This window comes from Podarcis tiliguerta, assembly GCF_965153285.1.
Source record: "Podarcis tiliguerta genome assembly, chromosome: 12".
Lineage (NCBI taxonomy): Eukaryota > Metazoa > Chordata > Lepidosauria > Squamata > Lacertidae > Podarcis > Podarcis tiliguerta.
Genome location: NC_139545.1, coordinates 14755706 through 14779414, shown reverse-complemented (window position 1 = coordinate 14779414; position 23709 = coordinate 14755706). Strand labels below are relative to the sequence as shown.

Here is a 23709-nt window from a genome sequence, read left to right as displayed (position 1 = left end):
CGCTCCTCTTTACAGACTGCAACATGGACATTTCAGTAGGAGTCGATTTTTCGGAGCGTCTGAGGCCTGTCTCTGCCTTGCCTTTGAAGCAGAGGTTGCAAGTCTATTTGCCCCGCCTCTTTCAGCAAATGGGCTCCGTGATCAATATCAGTTGCGTCGCCGAGTCTCCTGTCAACATCAGGTTTAGGTACCAAGTGTTTTCTGAAAGCGGCCAGGCCTTGTTTGACTCCAACTTTGAAGCCTACAATGACGAGATCGTTCAGAAATTCTTGGCTGTACAAACAACAGTGGACACTTACTTGAATGCAGGCTTCCTGCAGTCCCTTTGGGACAGATCCCTCAGCCTGGCCTCCGCTAGAGTAAAGGTAATAGGGTTCTTTGGGGGGTTGGGTCTGCTTTTATGTGTGACGGGAAGTGCATCAAAACACCAGCCAATTTCAGTGGACTTTGAGCTGTTCCTTGCTGTGTTCCAGCCATGCCAAATCACCCCCCGACAATTTGTATGCTGCAGGGGGGGAAAGTGACTATAAAAATATTATATAAAGGCATGATCCAGTCCTTTGGGCAGCTGCTGGGTGGTACTAGCACTGCATCCCCATCTCTGAACAGCAACCAAGCCAGGGAGTCCATAGACCACAGCCACCACAATGGCTGCATTGTGATGGTAAAGGTAAAGGGAGCCCTGATCATTAGGTCCAGTCGTGACCGACTCTAGGGTTGCAGTGCTCATCTCACTTTATTGGCTGAGGGAGCTGGCGTACAGCTTCCGGGTCATGCGGCCAGAAGGACTAAGCCGCTTCCGGCGAGCCAGAGCAGCGCAAGGAAATGCTGTTTACCTTTCCACCAGTGCGGTACCTATTTGTCTACTTGCACTTTGTGCTTTTGAACTGCTAGGTTGGTGGGAGCAGGGAACGGGAGCTCACCCTGTCGCGGGGATTCGAACCGCCGACCTTCTGATCGGCAAGTCCTAGGCTCTGTGGTTTAACCCACAGCGCCACCCACGTCCCTGTGATGGTAGAGGTGGTCAAAAATCCAGCAGTCAGATAAGCCTGGTATTAAACACTGTGGCAATTCTGGTTTTGATGAGCCACTTTACCCATCACTCACTGCTACCTGCAGGAATCCTGTGGCTCAGTGGTAGAGGGCATCTGTTTTTCATGGAGAAGACCCCAGATTCAATCCCAGGCATTTTCAGGTACAAAGACTTCTTACCTGAATACCTTGAGACCCTCTGTGGACAATACGCAGCTCGATGGACCAGAGATCTGATTTAGTATGAGGCAACTTCTTATATTCCTATAAATGAGACCTCCTTGGCTCCACCTGGGTCAGAGATAGTGGCTTATCACCAGCCTTTATAACATCCTCCCCCCAATTAGTTGTGTGGCTCCCCACAGGGAGGGTGTTCAAAAAGGGGTGAAGGGCTGCCAGCTCTGCAGGCAAGGGGTGACGTAACCGGGCTCCTGAGCCCCACAGGGGTGCCGCAGAAAGAATGCAGTTGGTCAAGGGAGCCCTGGACTCAAAAAGGTTGAAAACCTCTGGCATATGGTAATCGCCACATCCCTTTTGCCATTCTCATTTCTATCGTTTCATCACAGGTTCTCTTAGTTTTTTCTGATGGGCCAGATGACAGCATAGAAGTGCTCAAAACAACTGCCGACGGTCTTCGCAGGAAAGGTAAATAGATGCTAGAAAACATTTCTGCGTGGTGGTACCCGAGACATTGTGCCTATAAGCAGAGCCAGGAGCAGAAGAAAGGATGCACTGATGCTTTTGAGCCTGCCTTGCTTATTCCTCCTGCCCTTTATCTTCTGATAACCAAAATGCACGACATTTTCATCCATATGGGAGGCATTCCGTAAAGGCCGACCATCTTGTACAGACTGCCAGGACGCAAACAGAACTTCCTGTGATAGTTTTATGCTGACACCAACATTTCAAAAACACCACACTGTTGATGCCTGATCATTGTCCAGCTGGGTTGTCCAAAATTAAGAGAGAGCTAATATGTTCCCCAAGACTTTGGAGTTACGAAAATTCGGTTACGAATTATCTGGAATCCTCAAAGCATGCTGACGTGGCTTCAGCTTAAGAGATCAGATGCGGTGGGGGTGTACACATTTGGGTCCTCAAAAAGAAAAAGGAAGAAATCAATCATCTGTCTTAAAAGTTTCCAAAATAAGGAGAATGAAGGCAGCTGCTCTAGAATAGGTGTCAGAGATAGGTGTCAGGTTCTAACAGAGATCGTATCCCTGGAGAAAGTTTTTCGCTCGAAATACGCTGGAAATAAAGAATGTCATCTTTTCTTATACAGCTGTGTTTCATTTTAAATAATAATAACAAAAATCCACCTACCATCTGTTAAGCACAGAGCTGATTCTGGCAGTCCCAGAAGAAAGCTCAAAAATGAAATTTCACTTCTGCTTTGAATTCAGCTCAAGCATGAAGAAATTGATGTGGCCAGCCCAATTCCTGAGAAAAATAACCACACAGGAACACATACTGTAGCATCCGTACTGATTTTACTGATTTCAGACTTGTTTGGCCCAATTTGATGAAAGCCATCCATAGATTGATGTGTTAAAATGAATTCTCTACAGTTGTCTTGCTTAAAGGGGAACGAAATCAAGTGGGACTTTCAAAATTAAATCTTATTATATAACACAATAAAAACTGCAAAAATATGAGTAAAACATATGGCTGAATATTATCCTTAAAGTTTGTGTTCCAATGAGGGATGAATAAAAGCCAGCTTTCTATAAATTTACCCATTAAGCGAAAAGTACACTTTTCCATATTATACCAACTGAGCAGAGATTGTGAGTTCTGTGATGTAGCGCAGATATCAGCAAACTTCCCAGTTCTATTATGTATTTTGTGGTTTTATATCTTGATTTTATTCTGTGAACCACCCTGAGATCCACAAGTATAGGGCTGTGTATAAATTCAATCAAATCAATCAATCAATCAATCAATCAATCACTCCCAGAATGTGAATGTTTAAACATCCAAGAAAAGCTGTTTAGTTTAATTAACTCTGTCTTTTCTTTTTAAAAACTTCTTCCCTTTTTTTTTTTAAAGAAATCCAAAATATAAATTTTTACACTTCTACTTTAGAAAATCCAATAATTGGTTTTCACACCATTTCCTTTTCAGGCCTGAATGCACTTTTAACGATAGGCCTGGGAAACTTCCAGGAATTCCATGAACTGCAGGAAATAGAGTTTGGTAGAGGATTTGAATATATGGAACCTTTGCTCATCGGAAACCCAGAACTCCCCAGCAGGTTATGGCGAGCGCTTGTAAGTTTCTTCCGGGAAGGAGGAGGTAAAGGGATAGGACACTCTCCTCGGTTCTCGATGGTGCCGATGGTAGCAATGACCGGCATCCATTATTTTGCAGGATACTGTCACTGAACGAGAATGCTGCAATGTTTGCTGCAAATGTTTTGGCGAAGATGGAATTCGCGGTGCGCCGGGAACTTCTGGAATAAAGGTAAAATGAGAGAAGAGTGGAGCGTATGAGTGTACTGCAAGTGGGCATGAAGCGTGGTTTGTTTATTTTTTATTAGATTAGCCATTCATCAATAGATCTTAGGGTGATTCACAAGATAAAAATTGAGAAAGCCACTCCCGAACTAAGGAGGGGGGGGTTGTTGCGGGCTCACGACCCCATCCACATTCTCGCGGGGCTGGAGCCAGCCCCACGGGACTCTGAGATTCCCATTCCCCATTATTATTCATTTCTGGCAGCGCCAGAATAGGCTGGCGCTGGGGGCGGGCCCACCTGAGGGCACTTAAGGTCAGGGCAGCCCGGACTCACCCCTTTCCTTTCTCTGCAGCAGCCCCGGTTTTCCCACCCACCCACCCGTCCCACCCACCCGCCCTTTAGGTGTGCATTCAGACTTTGCTATGGGCTTCGGCTGGTCGCCGCAAGGGGCCTGGTAGGAGTTTTTCCATTTGGCTAATTGGCTGAATTTTGAAGCCACTTGGTTTTTTCGCCTACCTCATAGCAAAACGTCACAACTCCTTGGTTTTGGCAGTTAGGCATTGGCCGGGGTATTGTTATGCAAATGAGGTCAGGGGGAAGGATCGCCATCACCTCCCCCAATTCTTGAAGGGTAGTTCGTTAAAGGACTCCGGGGGGCGTCGCCTCGTCCGAAACCTACGGAGGCTAGGGCCTAAAGCGCCCCCCCGAGCGGTAACCCCTCGGGGAGCGCCCAGGGATGTGCATCTCGGGGGCTCCCCCTGTTGGTGTTTAACCCTTCCCGGTTAGACCGGATAGTCTGTTAGGGCCAATGCCTAAAGCCAATACCGCTCTAAGTTCTGGTGTCCAGTGTCTTTATTTATTCCATTTGTGGGAGGGGGCGGGTATAGCCACGCAAATGGCGCTGCCACACTCAATATCACTTGAAGGAGAACAGCCAGATGCGACACTGATTTCTTTCCTCTGCCAGCCTGTGAACAGTGATAGCATCCTAATACAGAGTCAGGAGGCAGCAGGATTCAGTCCAACATCTTGGTATAAATAAATAGAAATATATTATGATGATGGAATAGGATGTCCCAGTTTTCATCAGAGAAATGTTGGAGGGTATGTTATGGATCTCATCAGACTTCCTCTTTGAAGATTTCCTGTTGAAGTTAAGTCCCATAAAGTGACCCGCAGACCCATAAAGAGTCAACAACTTAAAAGAAATGAAAAGGATATTAAGGTATTACTGTGAGCTGACAATTCTCAGTGTGGTTTAACAGTTATCCCTCTTCACAGGGAGTTCTGTGAGGGAATAGGGGCCTCCTAATAACTCTCAGTACCCTTACCAAACTACAGCTACCAGAATGCTTTTGGGGGAAGGCATGGCTTTTCAGTTATTATTATTATGTTAACAACAACAACAACAACAACAACAACAATTTATTAATACCCCACCCATCAGGCTGGGTTTCCCTAGCCACTCTGGGTCGCTCCCAGCATAATAATAATAATAATAATAATAATAATAATAATAACAGTAATAAAACTTCAAACATTTAAAACTTCCCTAAACATGGCTGCCTTCAGATGTGCTGGAAGTTACCCTGAGTGGCTGGGGAAACCAAACCAGATGGGCATGATATAAATAATAAAATAACAATATAATAATAATAATAATAATAATAATAATAATAATAATAGCTTTAAATGTATGGTGAGAATGTGGCATTTACAGGAATGAACTGATTGGGGGTGGGTGGGAAATCTCCAGTAGCACCTTAAGGTAAAGGTAAAGGGACCCCTGACCATTAGGTCCAGTCGTGACCGACTCTGGGGTTGCGGCACTCATCTCGCTTTATTGGCCGAGGGAGCCGGCGTACAGTTTCCGGGTCATGTGGCCACCATGACTAAGCCGCTTCTGGCGAAACCAGAGCAGCGCACGGAAACGCCGTTTACCTTCCCGCCGGAGCGGTACCTATTTATCTACTTGCAGACCAACTAAGTTTGTTCTTGGTATGAGCTTTTGTGTGCATGCACACTGCTTCAGATAAGGTGCTACTGGACAATTTATATATATATTTCTACTGCGTCAGACCAATACGGCTACCTGACTGATTGGAAAAAGTAAGGGACAAACACGAAACTGACCCAAGTCAGTTTTCTGTGGTTTCTTCACTTACTTCCATAAAGTCTGAATGCTTCGGACAAAAATTTATTAAATCTTTCAAACCTCAAGCATGCAATAAGAATGCAACCTCCAGCTTCTTTGGTCGTGAATCTTCTGTCAGTCCATGGATCCCACGATTGTTTTGTCTGTCAGTTTTCCTTGTTAACTTTTACCACTTGAATGGCTGAAAGATGATTCACTAATTATTTTTGCAGGGGTCTGTGGCGAACTCCCCTGCATTTCAAAGAGATGATTCAAACAGAGTAAGGAAGGGAGGATTGTCACACATGCTGAGTTGAGTTGAAAACATATACCAATTTGATTGTTTAGTAACGTTTAATAAACTTCAAAAAAGTGGTGTACAGCAGGCATGATACCCTTGACTCATACCCTCCAACATTTCTGTGATGATAATAGTGACGTCCTATTCCATAATAATTTTTTTCACTATTTATACCACACCCATCTGACTGGGTTGGGCCAACCACTCTGGGAGGCTTCTAACATATATAAAAACATAGAAACACATTAAACATCAAAAAACTTCCCTATACAGGGCAGACTTCAGATGGCTGGGGGCTCACATAACTGCAGTGGCGTAGCGTGGGGGGTGCAGGGGGGGACAGCCACACCGGGCGCAACATCTGGGGGGGGGGCGCGCTTGCACTTGCAGCTCTCTGCCCCTACCTGGCTCACTCACTCTCACTGCACTGCTGGCTGTGCGAATCCGATCCGAGCCGCCGGGTCGCCGCCCACTGTGGAGGGGAGGGTGCCAGGCGTGCGGTGCGGAGCGGAGAGAGAGCGAGGGACTATCTGGGGGAGGGACAGTGCAGTGGGGGGGGGGGCGCAAATTACTTGCCTTGCCCGGGTTAGGGAGCGCAAATTACTTTCCTTGCCCCGGGTGCTGACAACCCACGCTACGCCACTGCATAACTCCATACCCTCCAACATTTCTCCGATGAAAATAGGGATGTCCTAAGGAAAGGAGGACATTCCAGGATCAAATCAGGAACTGGGATGGCTTCTGTAAATCCAGGACTGTCCCTGGAAAATAGGGACACTTTGAGGCTCTGTTGACCTACTGCTGACACAAGTGCTAAAAAAGGAAACCCAAATATTATATAAGTAGGGAGCAAGAGTAGTGTATGGCTTAGTTGAATTATACATTTCAAGCGGTATTGTAACACTTTAAATAGACACCATTTACCGTCGCAGAGCTGCAGTTCCTAGGAAGGAGCAATGGTCATCCCACTTCCCAGGGAATTCTGGGAATGGTAGTTCTGTGCCTGCAACACTTCTCCAATGAAAATAAAGGTAAAGGTACCCCTGCCCGTATGGGCCAGTCTTGACAGACTCTAGGGTTGTGCGCTCATCTCACTCTAGAGGCCGGGAGCCGGTGCCGTCCGCAGACACTTCCGGGTCACATGGCCAGTGTGACATCGCTGCTCTAGCGAGCCTGCACCAGAGCAGCACACGGAACGCCGTTTACCTTCCCGCTATAAAGCGGTCCCTATTTATCTACTTGCACTTAAGGGTGCTTTCGAACTGCTAGGTGGGCAGGAGCTGGGACCGAAAGACGGGAGCTCACCCCACCGCGGGGATTCGAACCGCCGACCATACGATCGGCAAGTCCTAGGCACTGTGGTTTTACCCACAGCGCGACCCGCGTCCTCAATGAAAATAGGGACATCCTAAATAATAATAATAATAATTAATTACACCCTACCCATCTGACTGGGTTGCCCCAGCTAGTCTGGCTGGCTTCCAACATATATAAAAACACAATAAAACATTAAACATTTTTAAAAATTCCCTATACAGGGCTGCCTTCAGATGTCTTCTATAGTTACTGGTCTAGCTCACTATTGTTTTGATTGGCCAACAGACCTGGAAAAGAGGAGAGAGAACAGTTTCCTCTGCTTGTAGCATCCAATAATATTAACAATAACAGCAGCAGCAACAACAACAACAACAACAATTTATACCCCACCCAGTACAGATGGGCCGGGGCACGGGTGGCGCTGTGGGTAAAAGCCTCAGCGCCTAGGGCTTGCCGATGGAAAGGTCGGCGGTTCGAATCCCCACGGTGGGGTGCGCTCCCGTTGCTCGGTCCTAGCGCCTGCCAATCTAGCAGTTTGAAAGCACCCCCGGGGGCAAGTAGATAAATAGGGACCGCTTACTAGCGGGAAGGTAAACGGCGTTCCGTGTGCGGCTCTGGCTTGCCAGAGCAGCGATGTCACACTGGCCACGTGACCCGGAAGTGTCTGCGGACAGCGCTGGCCCCCGGCCTCTTGAGTGAGATGGGCGCACAACCCTAGAGTCTGTCAAGACTGGCCCGTACGGGCAGGGGTACCTTTACCTTTACCTTTACAGATGGGCCCAGATAGCAAATGATGTGGGCTGTATACTTTTGCCTGTAAAACACAGACCTAGGAGTGGAGTCCAATCCCTATGGATGATGAACTAAACTCCTGACATTCCCCTTAAAGAAGACCCTGGAGGAGAGGGTGGTTGCAAGCAGTTGGCTTCTTGCTTAATTCCCTAAAAATTCCCCCTTCCTGATACCCAAGTGTCAGTGAGGACAGCTTTGCTAGGAAGAAGAACCTGTTTTGGGGGGTCTGGTCAAATGCTTACAGCTGGCACCAATGGTAGGGCGAGGGCTGCTAAAAAGGTTTCCCTTTGGCAGACACAGCTATCTGCATTTGTTTCATCTTAGTTTTTAATGATGCTGGTTTTACATAGCTTTGTTTTTAAAAGGGTTTCCTGGGTTTCAGCCGTGTTTAATCTACAGCTTTATTTGTAACCTACTTGGAGAACATTTTGATGAAGTGGTTTGTAGATTTTTCCAAAATGAAGAAACCAAAGAAGTCCGCAACATAGGAAAATAGTATATTCTCTGCAAGTAAAAATAAAAAAGTAAAGGAACCCTGGACGGTTAAGTCCAGTCAAAGGTGACTCTGTGGTTGCGGCGCTCATCTCGCTTTCAGGCCAAGGGAACCGCCGTTTGTCCGCAGACAGCTTCCGGGGCATGTGGCCAGCATGACTAAGCCGCTTTTGGCGAACCAGAGCAGTGCACGGAAAATAATAAAGAATAAAAAGAGGTCACCGCAGGTCTTTGAAATAAGTGCAAAGAAGCTCTGTTATTTGTAAGAAGCAGCATTTTTGAATTAAATGTGACTCACTTTCTCTGAACTGCTGTTTTTCAGGGAAGTGAGGGCTATCGAGGGCACCCTGGTCATCCGGGTGAGGAAGGAGGACCGGTAAGTAAACACATAGTTCTGTGGGATAGAAGCAATGACCTGCTCGCTTACATGAGAGCGGCCTGGTTCTGTTCCTGGGAATCTGCATAAAGTACGACTTTTAAAAGCATTCCAGAAACAGAAGATTTATTTATTCATTCATCCATCAGCCCATATAAAAATTTATAGCCCACCCTGCTGTCTCGAGAGAGTGGGACCTCCAGACTAGCTTTCTCATACACACAAATAAGAATCTCAGTTCTCATAGTCCTGCTCAACTTGAGGACAAAATGAGACCAGTCATGCCTAAGACGAGAAAAGAGGAGGGTGCCAGTAGAGGTAAAAAGGCAAAACTAAAGGACCCCTGGACGGTTAAGTCCAGTCAAAGGTGATTTGGGGGGTTGCAGCGCTAATCTCACTTTTCAGGCTGAGAGAGCTGGCATTGGTCCGCAGACAGCTTTCTGGGTCATGTGGCCAGCAGGACTAAACTGCTTCTGGTGCAATGGGACACTGTCATGGAAGCCAGAGCACACGGAAATGCCATTTACATTCCCGCCACAGCAGCACCTATTTATCTACTTGCGCTGGTGTGCTTTGGAACTGCTAGGTTGGTAGAAGCCCTAAACCAGTGGTGTCCAAACTTTTGAGGGCCCGATTTGATGAAGTGAAGGGCTGACCAAAGTTGTTGAGGGTTTTTTTTTAGGATTTTACCCCAGGAAATAAACTGCCAGAAGGGCTGGATTAAACTGACCGGTGGGCCGGATTAGGCCCCCGTAACGGACTTTGAACATGCCTGCCCTTAACAGTCCATTGAGAGCTGTGGGCTCAGTGGCATTAGATTGCTGATTGGCTATTGTGGGAGGAAGAAGCTGCTTCTCCTCCTCCTTCTCCTCCTTCTCTTCCTATATTACTACTACTACTACTTGTGCTATTTAGGGACGGAGGAGAAATATAAATATAAATATAATATAAATATAAATAATAAATTATTATTATTATTAAATTTCATTCAGTACACATTTAAAGCTGAACACGTTAAATTCACACTTTCCAAAATATGAGCTGAAACCCAGCTATGCTTTGAAATGTGTACGTTTCCGAATTTTGCAACGCAGTTCTCCAATCTTTACAGAAATTCATACAGCCAGGGAAACCATGCATGAAAGTTAATGTGCTGAAAATAACGTGCATAAATGTGTTACATTAGGAAACTTGGTTGCTGAAATGTGCACATTCATCACAACTACGTATAAAAATGTGTTTGGCAAGATGGATTCCGTGGGGATTTCCCCCCCAAAAAATTATGAAATATGTGAAGAATTGGGCTTACCATTGGAAAAACAAGAAACTGAGAATACAGAATTTGACAGGTCTTTCCATATCTATTATTATTAGTAGTAGTAGTAGCAGTGAAACAAGGATCTACAACAAAATGTTGCAGAGTGAAGTTTGAATGTTCAAGGGGCCAAACCACCAGATCTTCCCTTCCCTTGAAACTCAATTCCATGGGTACCACCCCCTGGTTTTTCCATTTTCCCCATGCTTCTCAGCTGCCGGGCAGTATCCCATGACCCACTAAGCATATACAGTCCTCTTTGGGCTGCTTTGCTTATACACGGTGTGACCGGAAAGTTCAATGAATGGTCCCAGAAATCGGACAGTGAGAAATATTCAAACATACAATTGGCACCGGAAACCTATGAAATGCTCACAATTGTGTACAGAGATGAAGCTGTAACTCAAAAGACAGTGTATGATTGCTTTAAGTGTTTCTGTGAAGGGCGGCAAACCATTGAAGATGACCCTCAGTCTGGCAGATCATCGATGAGTAGAACGGTGGCAAATGCCAACACAATTATTGAGTTATTGATGCGGTATCGGCGTTTGTCTGTCCGAATGATCACAGAAGAATTGCATATTCCACGTGAAATCGTTACTGGGGTTACTGAGGTATCCCACCCTCCATATACTCCCCATCTGGCCTCAATGGATTTCTTTCTTTTTCCAAAACTGAAATCTGCACTGAAAGGGCACAGATTTTCCAACATTTCACACGTCCAAGCTGCTGTGACAAGGGAACTGAAAGAGGTCTTCTCCAGAAGTTTCCAACAGTTCTATGAACGTTATCAAGGGTGCATTGTGTCAGGAGTTCAGCAGGAATTCTAACACATTGTATCAGAAGGCCTGTAAAGTATATATGCTTGAATATTTCTCGCTGTCCGATTTCTGTGGCGATTCACCGAACTTTCCAGTCACACCTTGTATATTTTTTAACTTCTGCAAACTTTGGGGCTCCCCTGTGCTTGCTGACATCGGTGTTGCTGCTTTGGCTGCATCAAGAACGCACACTCAGAGAATCAGTTCAGTATTCAGAGAGAGCAAACGGTTTGTGTTATGTGAAGACCTCACAATGTGACCCGATGGCTTTTAATTTATTATTGTTAAGGCTGACACCCCCCATACTCAGTGAAACCTGGCCACAGCTATGTGGCAAGCGGGCAGGCCAGCAGATATCAGATACTCTGTACACAGGTCTTCCAGAGACAGTCAGCCTTATGCCCTGGTTCATGTGGGAAGTGTGGCTTTTACCAGACTCTCTCTCTTCATTAGGGAGATCGTGGTCTAATGGGTATCGCTGGCAAACGAGGAGAAAGAGGCTGTGCTGGTTCCAGAGGCCTAAAGGCAAGTGAATGGTTTTGAAGTATGTTTTTTCCTCAGGGTGCATCCAGATCACTCTTCTTGCCACAATTTATTTCTTTTTCTCTTCTTTTGTCCATCTGTGTCTTGCTGTGGATTTTCGTGCAGCTCCATCATATATTGTCAGGGAACTGCCATCAGTGCCGGAGGGAGAGAGAGAGCTCCAGAGGGATCTCAGAGAGCGTCCCGGGATTGGGAGAGGCAGCCCATCTTCTGGGGAAGGGAATCAGCTCAGCTCCAGTGGAGAAGGGGTGCAGATGGGGGAATCCGAGAGGGAGTCACATGACTCCTTGTCGGGAACCAGCGGGGGGAGGAAGGGTCCTCCACTGCCTACGCCCTCCTTGCGCAGAAGGCTTCCGCGCAGGGAGAGTAGGAGGAGACTGGGTGTGAAAGAACTATGTTGGAAGAAGTTTAAGAAATGCCCACTGACGGATTATGCCAGCGATTGAGACGGTCACGGGTGAGTGGCTGTCCGGACAGGAAAGGTTCACTCAGGCAACCCAGCCAGGTGTTGGCACCAGCTTACGCACGAGCAACCCCTAGAACCATTACATACAATGGTGCCTCGCAAGACGAAAAGAATCCGTTCCGTGAGTCTCTTCGTCTAGCGGTTTTTTCATCTTGTGAAGCAAGCCCATTAGCGGATTAGCGGATTAGCGCTATTAGCGGTTTAGCGGCTATTAGCGGCTATTAAAGGCTTAAGGGATTAGCGGATTAGCTGCTAAAAGGCTATTAGCAGCTTAGTGCCTTAGAAAAAAGGGGTGGGGAGCGAAAAAAACCCCCAGGAATCGCAAGACATTTTGGTCTTGCGAAGCAAGCCCATAGAGAAATTCGTCCTGCGAAGCACCTCCAAAACGGAAAACCCTTTCGTCTAGCGGGTTTTCCGTCTTGCGAGGCATTCGTCTTGCGGGGCACCACTGTATATCTTTGAGAATTTGGGGCTCACATTCCTCCCCTACAGGAATGCAGAATATGTGCCTTTCCACCTCTAAAGCCACTCATTTATCTGGATGAATCCATTTCTGTGGATAAATCCCTTAGACTCAGGTGTGTGCACACCTCAGAAGTCTGGTACGAAAATAAACAGGGTTCCTGAATCTGTGTTGGGAAGTGATGCATTGCCTTTCTTTTTGGCTCTGCTAGAAAATGATTGCTGGACAAGACATTGCCAGGATGCACATTTGGAGCGAATTAGGGATGCACTTGGTTCTTGCATCACAAGCATCAGTACAGTGGCGTACAATTTGCTGGTTCATCTCATGAATCTTGTTTTTGAATATTCTGGTTTCTAGTATTATTAGTTGCGGGGGACAACGACACCTTTATACTTGGATTCTGCTGAGAATTGATGCGTTCATTCTGGTAGCTCACTTGCAGCGTGTCTCTTTTGCATTTCAGGGACCAAGAGGATACCGAGGAAATAAGGTATGTATGCTTTTAAAATTATCTTCAGATAGTGCTCACCGGTGTTTCACTTTGGCCTCTTTCCCATAAGTACTTACAAAAGCCTCACATGAGAAGTGGGGTTTTGTATAACAACAAGTAGTTTAGAAGGATCTCTGGGATCTCTTCAAGCAAACTGAGGAAGCCTCAGCTGTTTTTGGAGAAGGGAGTGGCAGGGCTGCCTCTGACCATAAACGTACAAGGTGCCTGAGGCCAGTCTTGCTCATGCCTATGTTTCCTATAATGTCTTCAGAGCGAAACAGCACAGTTTGACTTCCTGGAGTGACTCCAGAGCTCTGCAACATCTTCTGTCCTATTGCTCCGAAGACTTTCTAGGAAGTGTAGTCATTGATAGAGGGAGCGTGCTGGGCCTAGAGGGGCTGTAATGTGTTTGTAGTAAGAGGTGGATGGAGCAGCCAAGAGAGACAGCAGGGCAGAGATCTGAGCATCCTATTGCATGGTAGCACACCTTGTTTGGGGATATGGCTTGAATAATAAAAAAGATGTGAGCTCTAGCTGTTTAGGACTCCTACTTCCATGAGCCCCAGATAATATGACATCCCAAGAGTCAAGGATGATGTACATCGTAGTACAAAATATCTGGAGGGTACAAGGTTGGGAAAGGTTGTTAGATACTATTAAATACTGTTTGCCGTCAGTCAGTTTTACAGGTGGCCTGAGATGGTTTTGGGAACACTATCCCAAATGAGCGATGGGTACATTGTATACCCACCTATGGATCACTCTCTTTGTTTTACATATTTTATTTTTGATTTATTAAATCTTCACCCGAGGATTGCAAGGCAGTTTACAGTGTAAAAACAGAAATGTGCATAACATAACAAGAGCAAATGAAACAATAACCCCCAACTGTTTATTGCAGCAGAAATGTCTCAGAAATTTTATTTACAGGGGTAAATAATGGTGAGCATGTTTTCAAATGGTTTCAACAGGGTGAAAATGGTGACAGTGGACTTGACGGGATCGATGGACAAGAGGTAACATTTGACAGACCATTTGATGGTGGATTTTTTGGGGGGTACAGTCTGCTTTTCTGGATGGTTCAAAGAAGTGTACCGCTTTTAAAAGGACTGCAAAAGTCAAACAATCCTCAAGTTACAAGTCAATAATACTGAAATCTTGTGGATGTTTCAAAATGGTTTAAAGAGGACAGCAGACCCATAAACATTCCCCAGATGTTTTCGTAAACAGGCTTGTCTTTGCAGGGCTTTTAAAAAAAGGAATTTTTACTGTGGGACAGGGGAACAAACTCCAAAGGGCACTTTAACATCATGTGAAAGGGTATTTAAATAATTATGCACACATTTGTTTAAATAAATGTCATGAAACATTATTTTAATAGTAAACTGCCGTTTCAAGAAATTTGGCATTTGAAATTTAACCACAAATGTCCAGAACTGCAGAAGATTTCTCCCCAGACATACTTCAGAATCTCACTCTGGAACAGGCTAATGATGTTTCCTTCCTCTGTTTGAAAGGAAGTTGACAACAGCAGACTGGGAATTATAACAGGTTGCACCAAACCCCTCCAGACCTATGTGTAGTTACCCATCAACTCTGTGTTACCATACCTGTCTGTGCTTCGTCCAGTAGAAGATTTTTGCACCATGCCAGAAGTGATAGGCAACAACTGGCAAAGAGGCACAGACACAGAAAAACCTAATTCACTCCAGTGTGGGAGATGGGGCAATTCAGAAAATTACTTGCTGCCGTTCACACACTTCAACCGATATGATACGATATGATAATCTTTATTGTCATTGTCCCATACAGAACGACGAAATTGAAAAATCTACATCAGACATTCAAAACCCAACAAGCCTGCTATCCCTGCTATCCCAACCTGCTTAGCCCCCTAAAAACTCTGATACCCCATTTTTAAATACAATATACTCCCATACAGACTCCTTACAGTGCATTTAAAACCAAAATCGCATTTGGGTAGAAACTGTTTCTCAGGCAGCTAGTCCTAGTCTTTATAACCCTGTACCTTCTTCCTGAAGGCAGAAGCTGAAAGAGATAATTTCCGGGGTGCGTACTATCCTGTGCTATCTCTGCCGCTTTCTTATGGCACCTGGAAGCATAGATTTGATCCAAGGTGGGAAGAGTGCACCCAATTATTCTCTCTGCAGTCTTTACAACCCTGGACAACATTGTTTTTTCCTTGACCGTGCAGCTCCCAAACCACACACACAGACCATAAGTTAATACGCTCTCAACAGTACAATGGTAAAATGCCATCAACAGGTCCTTTGAGAGATTGTTTTTCTGGAGGATTCTTCGGTATTAAGGTATTTTGCTGCAGCTTGCTGAAATCCGTTCTGTATGTCTGTCAACCTTTGGCATTATGCACCTCGCCGGAACACCAGTTTCTGTGTAGCTTTATCAGCAAGCGTGCCCTGAATTCCAGATTCCCTTGAAGTATCAGGTTTGATTAAACCATAGGTTCCAGGGTTTGCTTATAACGGGACAGCAACTCCTAAATGACAGTCTGAAATATACTCAGAGTCGAGAGTGGATTTCATGCTCTTTATTCAGCTCATAGTGGTGAGGAGGAATGAAAGTCCCACCAAAGTATCTGTTTTATATACATTATTTACACAATGGGCTGCACGTGATTGGCTAATTCCGGAATTCTCCTGTAGGCCAATCAGGTTGTGGATTCACTTCCATCTGGAGCTGGAGTGGGTGGCTCCTGCAGACCAATCAGACTGCTGCATTCTGAATCCTATTGTTCTAGGACTAATCAGACTGCTGCATTTTGGATCCTATTGTTCTAGGACCAATCAGACTGCTGCATTTTGGATCCTATTCAACTCAGTACATAACACAGTCTGAATCTGAACAGTTGCTAAATCTACATTTTGATTTCCCTAAATGCAAACTGGGACCAAGCGGAATTAAAAGTCTGCTTGGTGGGGGATTTTGATCACTTGGTGGTGCTATTCATGGCTTGGGGGGGAATCATAGAGTTGGAAGGGACAACAAAGATCATCTAGTCCAACCCCCTGAAATGCAGGAATCTTTCTTCAACCACAGGGCTCAAACCCATGACCCTGAAATTAAGAGTCTCGTGCTGTCCCTACTGAGCTATCCCAGAAGCTTCCCTTTTGCTTTATATGTTTAAATAGCTTTATATGTCTTCTAAAAGTCTGGAGACTCTGCCTGAGATTTCTATGACAAGCATATTGCACATGATTACTGAGTTGTACTTCTTTTTCTTTTGGGGTTCTAGGGAGAACGAGGAATTCCTGGATCACATGGACCAAAGGGCAGCTCAGGACGAAGGGTAAAGATAATTATATATTTTAACTGTCTGTTGGCAAAAGGCACTAGGGATGTTCATACTTCTTTACGTTCAACGAAGGTACGACCTGTGTACCAGTGTGCTCAGATAGTTGAGCTGCATGCTTACTTGTATATTTATGCACATGCAACACCCAACAAATGTACAGTCCATGTACCTGTGCACACAATTGTTGAGCTGCACAAATAAGTAAGTGTTTGTTGTTTCACACAAACACTTGTAGATGTGTTGAGATAACTTGCACCTCTGTGTACGGTTGCCTTGCCTATAAGGCAGAGCCTCTGAACTGTTGGAAATGGCTCTGAACTGTCTAATGACCAAGGCCCCATTCGTACTATACCATAAACTCCAATAGTCCTCTGAGGTGGAAGACTTCCTATTCCACCACCAACATCATCATTTTACTATTCATACCCCACCCACTTGACTGGGTTGCCCCAACCACTCTGGGTGGCTTCCAAGTTATATAAAAACATAATACAACATTAAACATTTTTAAAAAAACTTTTCTATACAGGGCTACCTTCAGATGGCTCTGGGATTGGATAACTCCATACCCTTTGACATTTCTCTGATGAAAATAGGGACTTCCTAAGGGAAAGTTGGACATTCTGGGATTAAATCAGAAACTGGGACAGCTTCTTTAAATCCGAAACTGTTTCTGGAAAATAGGGACACTTGGAGGGTCTGCTATATGTTCAAAGCACTATCATATGCTTTAAACAGTGATGACTCCCCTCAAAGAATCCTGGGAACTGTAGACTTCTTAGGACACACCTACTTCCTTTAACAAGCGGTAGGTTCGAGAGTTACCTGGGAAGAGGGTTTGACTGTTAAGCCATTCTAAGAACTATAACTCTGCAAGGGCAGTAGGGATCACCTAGCAACTGTTAGCACCCTAAACAAACGAGTTTCAGGATTGTTTGGTGGAAGCCATGAGCATTACTGTGTTATCGTACAGCTTTAAACATCTACTGCAGATAGGACCTAAGTTTGGAATATATATCTAATTCACAGGAAAGGAACTGATGTTAGTCAGCATTTCTTCTGCCCAGTCAGTGGCCCTCATCATTCTGAAATAAGGCCCGAGGAGGTAAAGATTGCATTTGATAAGGTGAGGTGGTACATAACATTTTAACTGCTGTTTGTCATTTTTTTCCCCGGATGAAGGGTAGAAAAGGCCCCAGAGGAGAGCCTGGTGAGCATGGAGAGCTTGGTGTAAGAGGAGACAATGTGAGTAATGATGGCTGTTGTTATTATTTTTTAATCAAAAATCCACACATTTATCGATTTATACCCAACCTTTCTCACAGAACTAGCTGCTTCCAGTTCTGGCCTTTGCAGCTCTTGACAGCCCTTCCCTCACCCCAAATTTTGTTGTGGCTGGACTTACAAAAATGTAAGAAGGGGTCTGCAGGATCAGGCTGAAAGGCCTATCAAGTCCAGCATCTGATTCTCATAGTGGCCAACCAGAGGCTGTGCTTTGAGGAGACCCATTTCGCCTTGTTAGAAGTTACAAGAAAGCGGACACAATCTGCTGTTCTACTATTGGCACAGAACACAAATGCATTTCTAAAAGGGGTATGACATGGACATTCTTTTAGATTTAAAATGTTTTTCAACCTCTCTGACCTCTTTGTCTTATGAAACTTATCTCCAATCAACATCTGCTCAGATTGCCCGCTTGCGTTCATTGCCAGATGATCCCTTTCATTTCTTCAGGGAAAGATTTTTGATTGCAGGCCTATATTTCAACTAAAATGGATGTTGATGTCGGTCATCCATTCCCCCCCACCCCCAGCTATGCTAGCATAGCATAGGTCACTGGTAACAATTAAGTGTGTATTTGTTCATTTCAGGGGGTTCCTGGAATTGACAACAATGCCTTTGGTCCAGCTGGTGCAAAAGGAATCATGGGACGGCAGGTATCCAGACATCTAGAAATTGTTAAGAACAAACTAATGTGTATATTTAGAAATATCTGAAAAGAGAAGGCATCATTTTTGCAAGATTGAATGTTGATAGCTTCTTTCATTGAAACAGGGATTTATTTATTAATTCACTAATATTTATTAATATTTATCTTGGGGGCGAAAACCCCACCAAAGTCTTGCCAGCTTGGATCCAGTTGACCTATTTTGCAACCTTAATCCTGATTACTGGAAAGGGAAGAGACACATGAACGCTGTGGATTTTGGCAGATCATTGGGGCGCAATGAAGACAAATGGGAGAAGACGCCTCCGACAATATGCTTCATTTGGAACTAGACTAGTCTCTATTGTTCTGTTCCATCAAAGTAGATACGATTTAGATACTTGGATTCAATTGGCTACGGTGAAACTGCTTACAAAGCAATGCTGTACCGCAACTATTCGGATGAGTATGTTTGCCTTGAATTACATGTTCATCGCACATGTCTGGAATATGTCAAAGGCACAAATGTAATTTAGTAATCTCACTGTGTTCTGCAGGGGGACCTGGGAACTGATGGCGTGCAAGGCGAGCAAGGCGAGAAGGGTGCAAATGTAAGAGCAGCTGTAATAGAAAAGATGTAAATGCATCAAGGAAATGCTATGGCTCAGTTTACAGGGGACAAACTACTTCAAAGAAACAAAAAACCCAGAACAGAACCCCCTAAGATTATGTTGCAATCCTGTACACTCTTTTCTGCAACTAAGCTGTCAGGTGTGGAGAGTATGACTTCACAGACAAGAATTAACGAGCACTTTCTATTTTATAGTCCTTTGTATTCAATCATCAGACTGCAAGCAAAGATCCACATCTCTCCACAAGGAGAGATAGGACCCACAAGCTACTCTAACTCCTCCCCCTTCCATCTCCCGCAACATCCTGGGCGCCAACGGGAAGTTCCCCCTCTCTGCTTTCTTTGTTCTCTAATACGGATGGACCTCCTAGTTCTTGGGGAGGGGGTCCCCCACACTCTGTAATGACATCTCTGCTGGCTGTTCCCTCCCTTCTGTTTCTCAGTCCATTATCTCATAGCTAGGTAATTCCTGTCTAAGCTGCTCAGTGTTTGTGTCTCCCTCTGCTTCTGAAACCGCTGGAAACAGGGAGGGTGGATCTCCCCCGCTCCTCCTCGTCAAAGAGGAGCTGATCTGCCTGAGAATGCATTTCCCAATCCTCTGTTTCAGACCATTCCATGACATAAGCCCCGTTGAATTGCTTTTGAATCAATTACGCATGGGCTTGTGCTGTAAGCCATAGGTAAAGGTAAAGGGACCCCTGACCATTAGGTCCAGTCGTGACCGACTCTGGGGTTGCGGTGCTCATCTCGCTTTATTGGCTTCTGGGTCATGTGGCCAGCATGACTAAGCCGCTTCTGGTGAACCAGAGCAGCGCATGGAAACACCGATTACCTTCCTGCCGGAGTGGTACCTATTTATCTATTTGCACTTTGACGTGCTTTTGAACTGCTAGGTTGGCAGGAGCAGGGACCGAGCAACGGGAGCTCACCCTGTTGTGAGGATTCGAACCGCTGACCTTCTGATCGGCAAGCCCTAGGCTTTGTGGTTTAACCCACAGCGCCACCCGTGTCCAAGCCATAGGTAATTGGGCCCAAATGCTACCCAGCATTGGTAGGCTGAGTTTATCAGAAAGTTGCCAACTCGTGGCCTACTGCAACCTGAGGTCTTTCACTGCTCATCTTAGACACTTTAGGAAATGGTTCTCTTTCATCTGCTGGTGACTTTTTATTCCCATATGAACTAATTTAGCTTCACTGCAAACTGGCTAGCCGGTTTTAACTCCTGGTGGTTTAAAATGCAGGGCTGATTGACAAAACACCTCTAAGTTAGCAGAGGTAGCGATCGTCCCATTGCGGAAGCTGGAGCAGCTGACTAGCCTCTTCATTGACTTAGAAGGGTCCAATGTAAGATGAATATTTCCCATAGGTAATATTCTACAGTTACGGTGGCCATGCTTTACAGAGAATAGTCCTCCACTTGAAGGAGTCCCCTATTTGAAGGGCTGCCTGGTCCAAATCTGGTTTAAAGAACCATAATGAGGGAGAGCAGGAGCTACCCATCAACAGCACCCGGACAGCAGATTGGCCACCCACGCTTGTCACCTACTGGCCGTCTTCCCCGTTAAAGAAGTTCAGTGCATCTCAGTTTAAATAATAGTAACTGGGGCATATCCAGCGCTTCTGTTCTGTTAGTGCATCAGACTTCTGCTTGTGCAACAGAATTTTCCCTCCTCTGCTCTGCGCCCTGCTCCTTAAAGGTAAAGGTACCCCTGCCCGTACGGGCCAGTCTTGACAGACTCTAGGGTTGTGCGCTCATCTCACTCTATTGGCCGGGAGCCAGCGCTATCCGGAGAAACTTCCGGGTCACGTGGCCAGCGTGACAAGCTGCATCTGGCGAGCCAGTGCAGCACACGGAACGCCGTTTACCTTCCCGCTAGTAAGCGGTCCCTATTTATCTATTTGCACCCGGGGGTGCTTTCGAACTGCTAGGTTGGCAGGCACTGAGACCGAGCGATGGGAGCACACCCCGCCACGGGGATTCGAACCGCCGACCTTTCGATTGGCAGGTCCTAGGCGCTGAGGCTTTAAACCACAGCGCCACCCACGTCCCATTATCGCCCTGCTCCTTGGGCACCCTCAAAATCTTCTCCAGGGAGCTGGAAGACACCCTGGAGCAGATTTTGCAGGTATGCAGGGCAAGGAGAGGAAAGGAAAATCCTTCTGCATGAGTGATACTCTGTGCTTGCAAAGTTAGATACATATAACTTGGCATTTGCAAATGGTAATGCAAATGTATGTCATTTATTGCCCTCTTTTTGGGGGTGGGGTGGGGAAATGCATTTCTTCTTTTTGGATGATGTATAAGTGGACATATAAAGTGCCATTCTTTAAAGCTTGTTTTAAAAGCTGTTTCCTCCCCTTTCGTTTAGGGTCCCAATGGCCGCAGAGGTCGTCCTGGCTTAAAGGTCAGTAGCCACTGCACTCACATAATGCTGAATGTATTATTATTAGCTTTTGCCCCTTATTCCTGGAACCGACGCAGGAACTGGCATTGCCATTCTGAATAGTGATGACTTGTGTTCCCTTCCTGTTCTGAAGCTGGAACTTTCTTGACTTACGGAGCTAGATATCGAAAGGAGAGCTGTGCCTTTCATGAAAACAAGGGCATTGTTCTTGATAATCTAGTGGCCCGACCAATCAGTGGAAATTGATCATGAAGACTGGAAGGACCACAGTTTGAAACATGCAGCAGTTTGAAAACTGCTGTTTCAAGATCTGAGTTTGTGGTTACTTCTTAATCCTGGCTTAGGCTTCATAGCATTTCTCAAATCCTCATCTAAGCTCGTGCATTATTATTTTTTAAAATGTAAAAGGTAAAGGGACCCCTGACTATTAGGTCCAGTCGTGGCCGACTCTGGGGTTGCAGCGCTCATCTCGCTTTACTGGCCGAGGGAGCCGGCGTACAGCTTCCGGGTCATGTGGCCAGCATGACTAAGCCGCTTCTGGCGAACCAGAGCAGTGCACGGAAACGTCGTTTACCTTCCCGCCGGAGCGGTACCTATTTGTCTACTTGCACTTTGACGTGCTTTTGAACTGCTAGGTTGGCAGGAGCAGGGACCGAGCAACAGGAATTCACCCTGTCGCGGGGATTCGAACCTCCTACCTTCTGATCGGCAAGTCCTAGGCTCTGTGGCTTAACCCACAATGCCACCCGCGTCCCTTTTTTAAATGTAGAACTGTTCAAAATATCTCCCTCTCTATATATAGCAAATGCATGGAGGGTGTAGCAAGAGGAGTGTCCGCTAGCAAACCTCTGATGGCCGCATGTCTTTTGATGCTGCTCCCCAGTGTCTGTGTGCTGAGTCGAACATCACATGCTATGCGGATGCAGCTGAACCAGGCTAACCAGCATTTGCCAACATTCGGTTTACTGGGCGGATGTCAAGGATGGGTCTGGGAAGTGTGTGGATATCAGGTGCTCCTGCTGCCCCCTCTATGCATTGGCTATAGATGTGAGCAGCTCTTGCAAACTGGGGCGTAGAGTGGGAGGGTGCTGGGAGGCTGTGGCCCAGGGTGCACAATTTTTGAGTAGGCATGAATCGGGCGACCCTACCATGGCCTGGCCTGGTGCTAATCTCCACTCATCAAGGGCTGCGTTGACCAGCCATGCTCTCCCCTGCATGGGCAGGAAGGCAGCTCAATGCTGCCCTGTTTTGCTCTGATAGGAGTGGGGTCACTCCAGTGGTGTTGCCGGTGAGGCCTGGGCTGGCGTTCCCCTACCCACCAAAATTGTGCTCATCCCGGGTGCCAGCAACTGATGCTACACCACTGCTTGCAAACAAGCCATGAAGCTGGATGGGTGGCCTTGAGCCACTCACTACATTTCAGCCTAACTTACCGTATTTTTTGCCCCATAGGGCGCACTGGCCCATAGGGCGCACCTAGTTTTTTTGGGGGGAAATCAATGAATTCCCCCCCCCCCCACAGCCATCCCCAAGCTAGAAGCGGGAGACGGAGCACTCTGTCTCCCTCTTCTGCCTCCAGGGACAGCCTCCCTAGCCTCCGTGGGGCAGAGGCTTGCCCCGTTGTCCCCCGAGCTTGTGGGGCTGGCAGTGGAGAGAAGCTTGCTTCTCCCCACCGCCAGCCTCCAAACCAGGTCGGGGAATAGCGGGATGGCGGTGCTCCGCCTCCCCGCTGTCCCCCGAGCTTGTGGGGCACCAACCCCTCTCGCTCTCCAGGCTTCAGCGAAAGCTTGCATTCGCCCCATAGGACGCACACACATTTCCCCTTCATTTTTGGAGGGGAAAAAGTGCGTCCTATAGGGTGAAAAATACGGTACTTGGCAGGGCTGTTATGAGACCCCCTGATCTCCTTGGGCTGAATGAAGTGGAATAAATCACCGTTTGAAACTTTCGTTTTCTTCCAAAGACAGCCTGTCACTGACTAGCAGTTCCTCAGGAGTTTTGCTGAGTCTGCCTACGTGGATCAGCATGCAGTTATCATTCAGCCTTTGCATTTCTTTTGCTTTTGTGATACGTTTCTTGATTCAAATGCACCAAAACGCATATAAGAATGTGCATTTTAGAAAAACATCTATATGCCAGAAAGGGTGTTGTTGTTTAGTCGTTTAGTCGTGTCCGACTCTTCGTGACCCCATGGACCAGAGCACGCCGGGCACTCCTGTCTTCCACTGCCTCCTGCAGTTTGGTCAAACTCATGCTGGTAGCTCCAAGAACACTGTCCAACCATCTCGTCCTCTGTCGTCCCCTTCTCCTTGTGCCCTCCATCTTTCCCAGCATCAGGGTCTTTTCCAGGGAGTCTTCTCTTCTCATGGGGTGGCCAAAGTATTGGAGCCTCAGCTTCAGGATCTGTCCT

The 23709-nt window shown here is 46.1% G+C and overlaps 1 protein-coding gene across 1 annotated transcript in view; it reads left to right on the top strand.

The window, feature by feature from the left end:
* Positions 1–23709, top strand: part of LOC310660301 (collagen alpha-4(VI) chain-like) — a 92314-nt gene that overhangs the window by 35657 nt on the left and 32948 nt on the right. Inside the window, exons 12-24 of the mRNA XM_083404624.1 lie at positions 16–365; positions 1599–1677; positions 3157–3302; positions 3403–3495; positions 8848–8901; positions 11491–11562; positions 12976–13002; positions 13974–14018; positions 16277–16330; positions 17519–17581; positions 18208–18273; positions 18821–18874; positions 21264–21299. Of these exons, the coding sequence (XP_083260750.1) occupies positions 16–365; positions 1599–1677; positions 3157–3302; positions 3403–3495; positions 8848–8901; positions 11491–11562; positions 12976–13002; positions 13974–14018; positions 16277–16330; positions 17519–17581; positions 18208–18273; positions 18821–18874; positions 21264–21299 (1139 nt within the window). The remainder of the gene's footprint in view (positions 1–15; positions 366–1598; positions 1678–3156; positions 3303–3402; positions 3496–8847; positions 8902–11490; positions 11563–12975; positions 13003–13973; positions 14019–16276; positions 16331–17518; positions 17582–18207; positions 18274–18820; positions 18875–21263; positions 21300–23709) is intronic.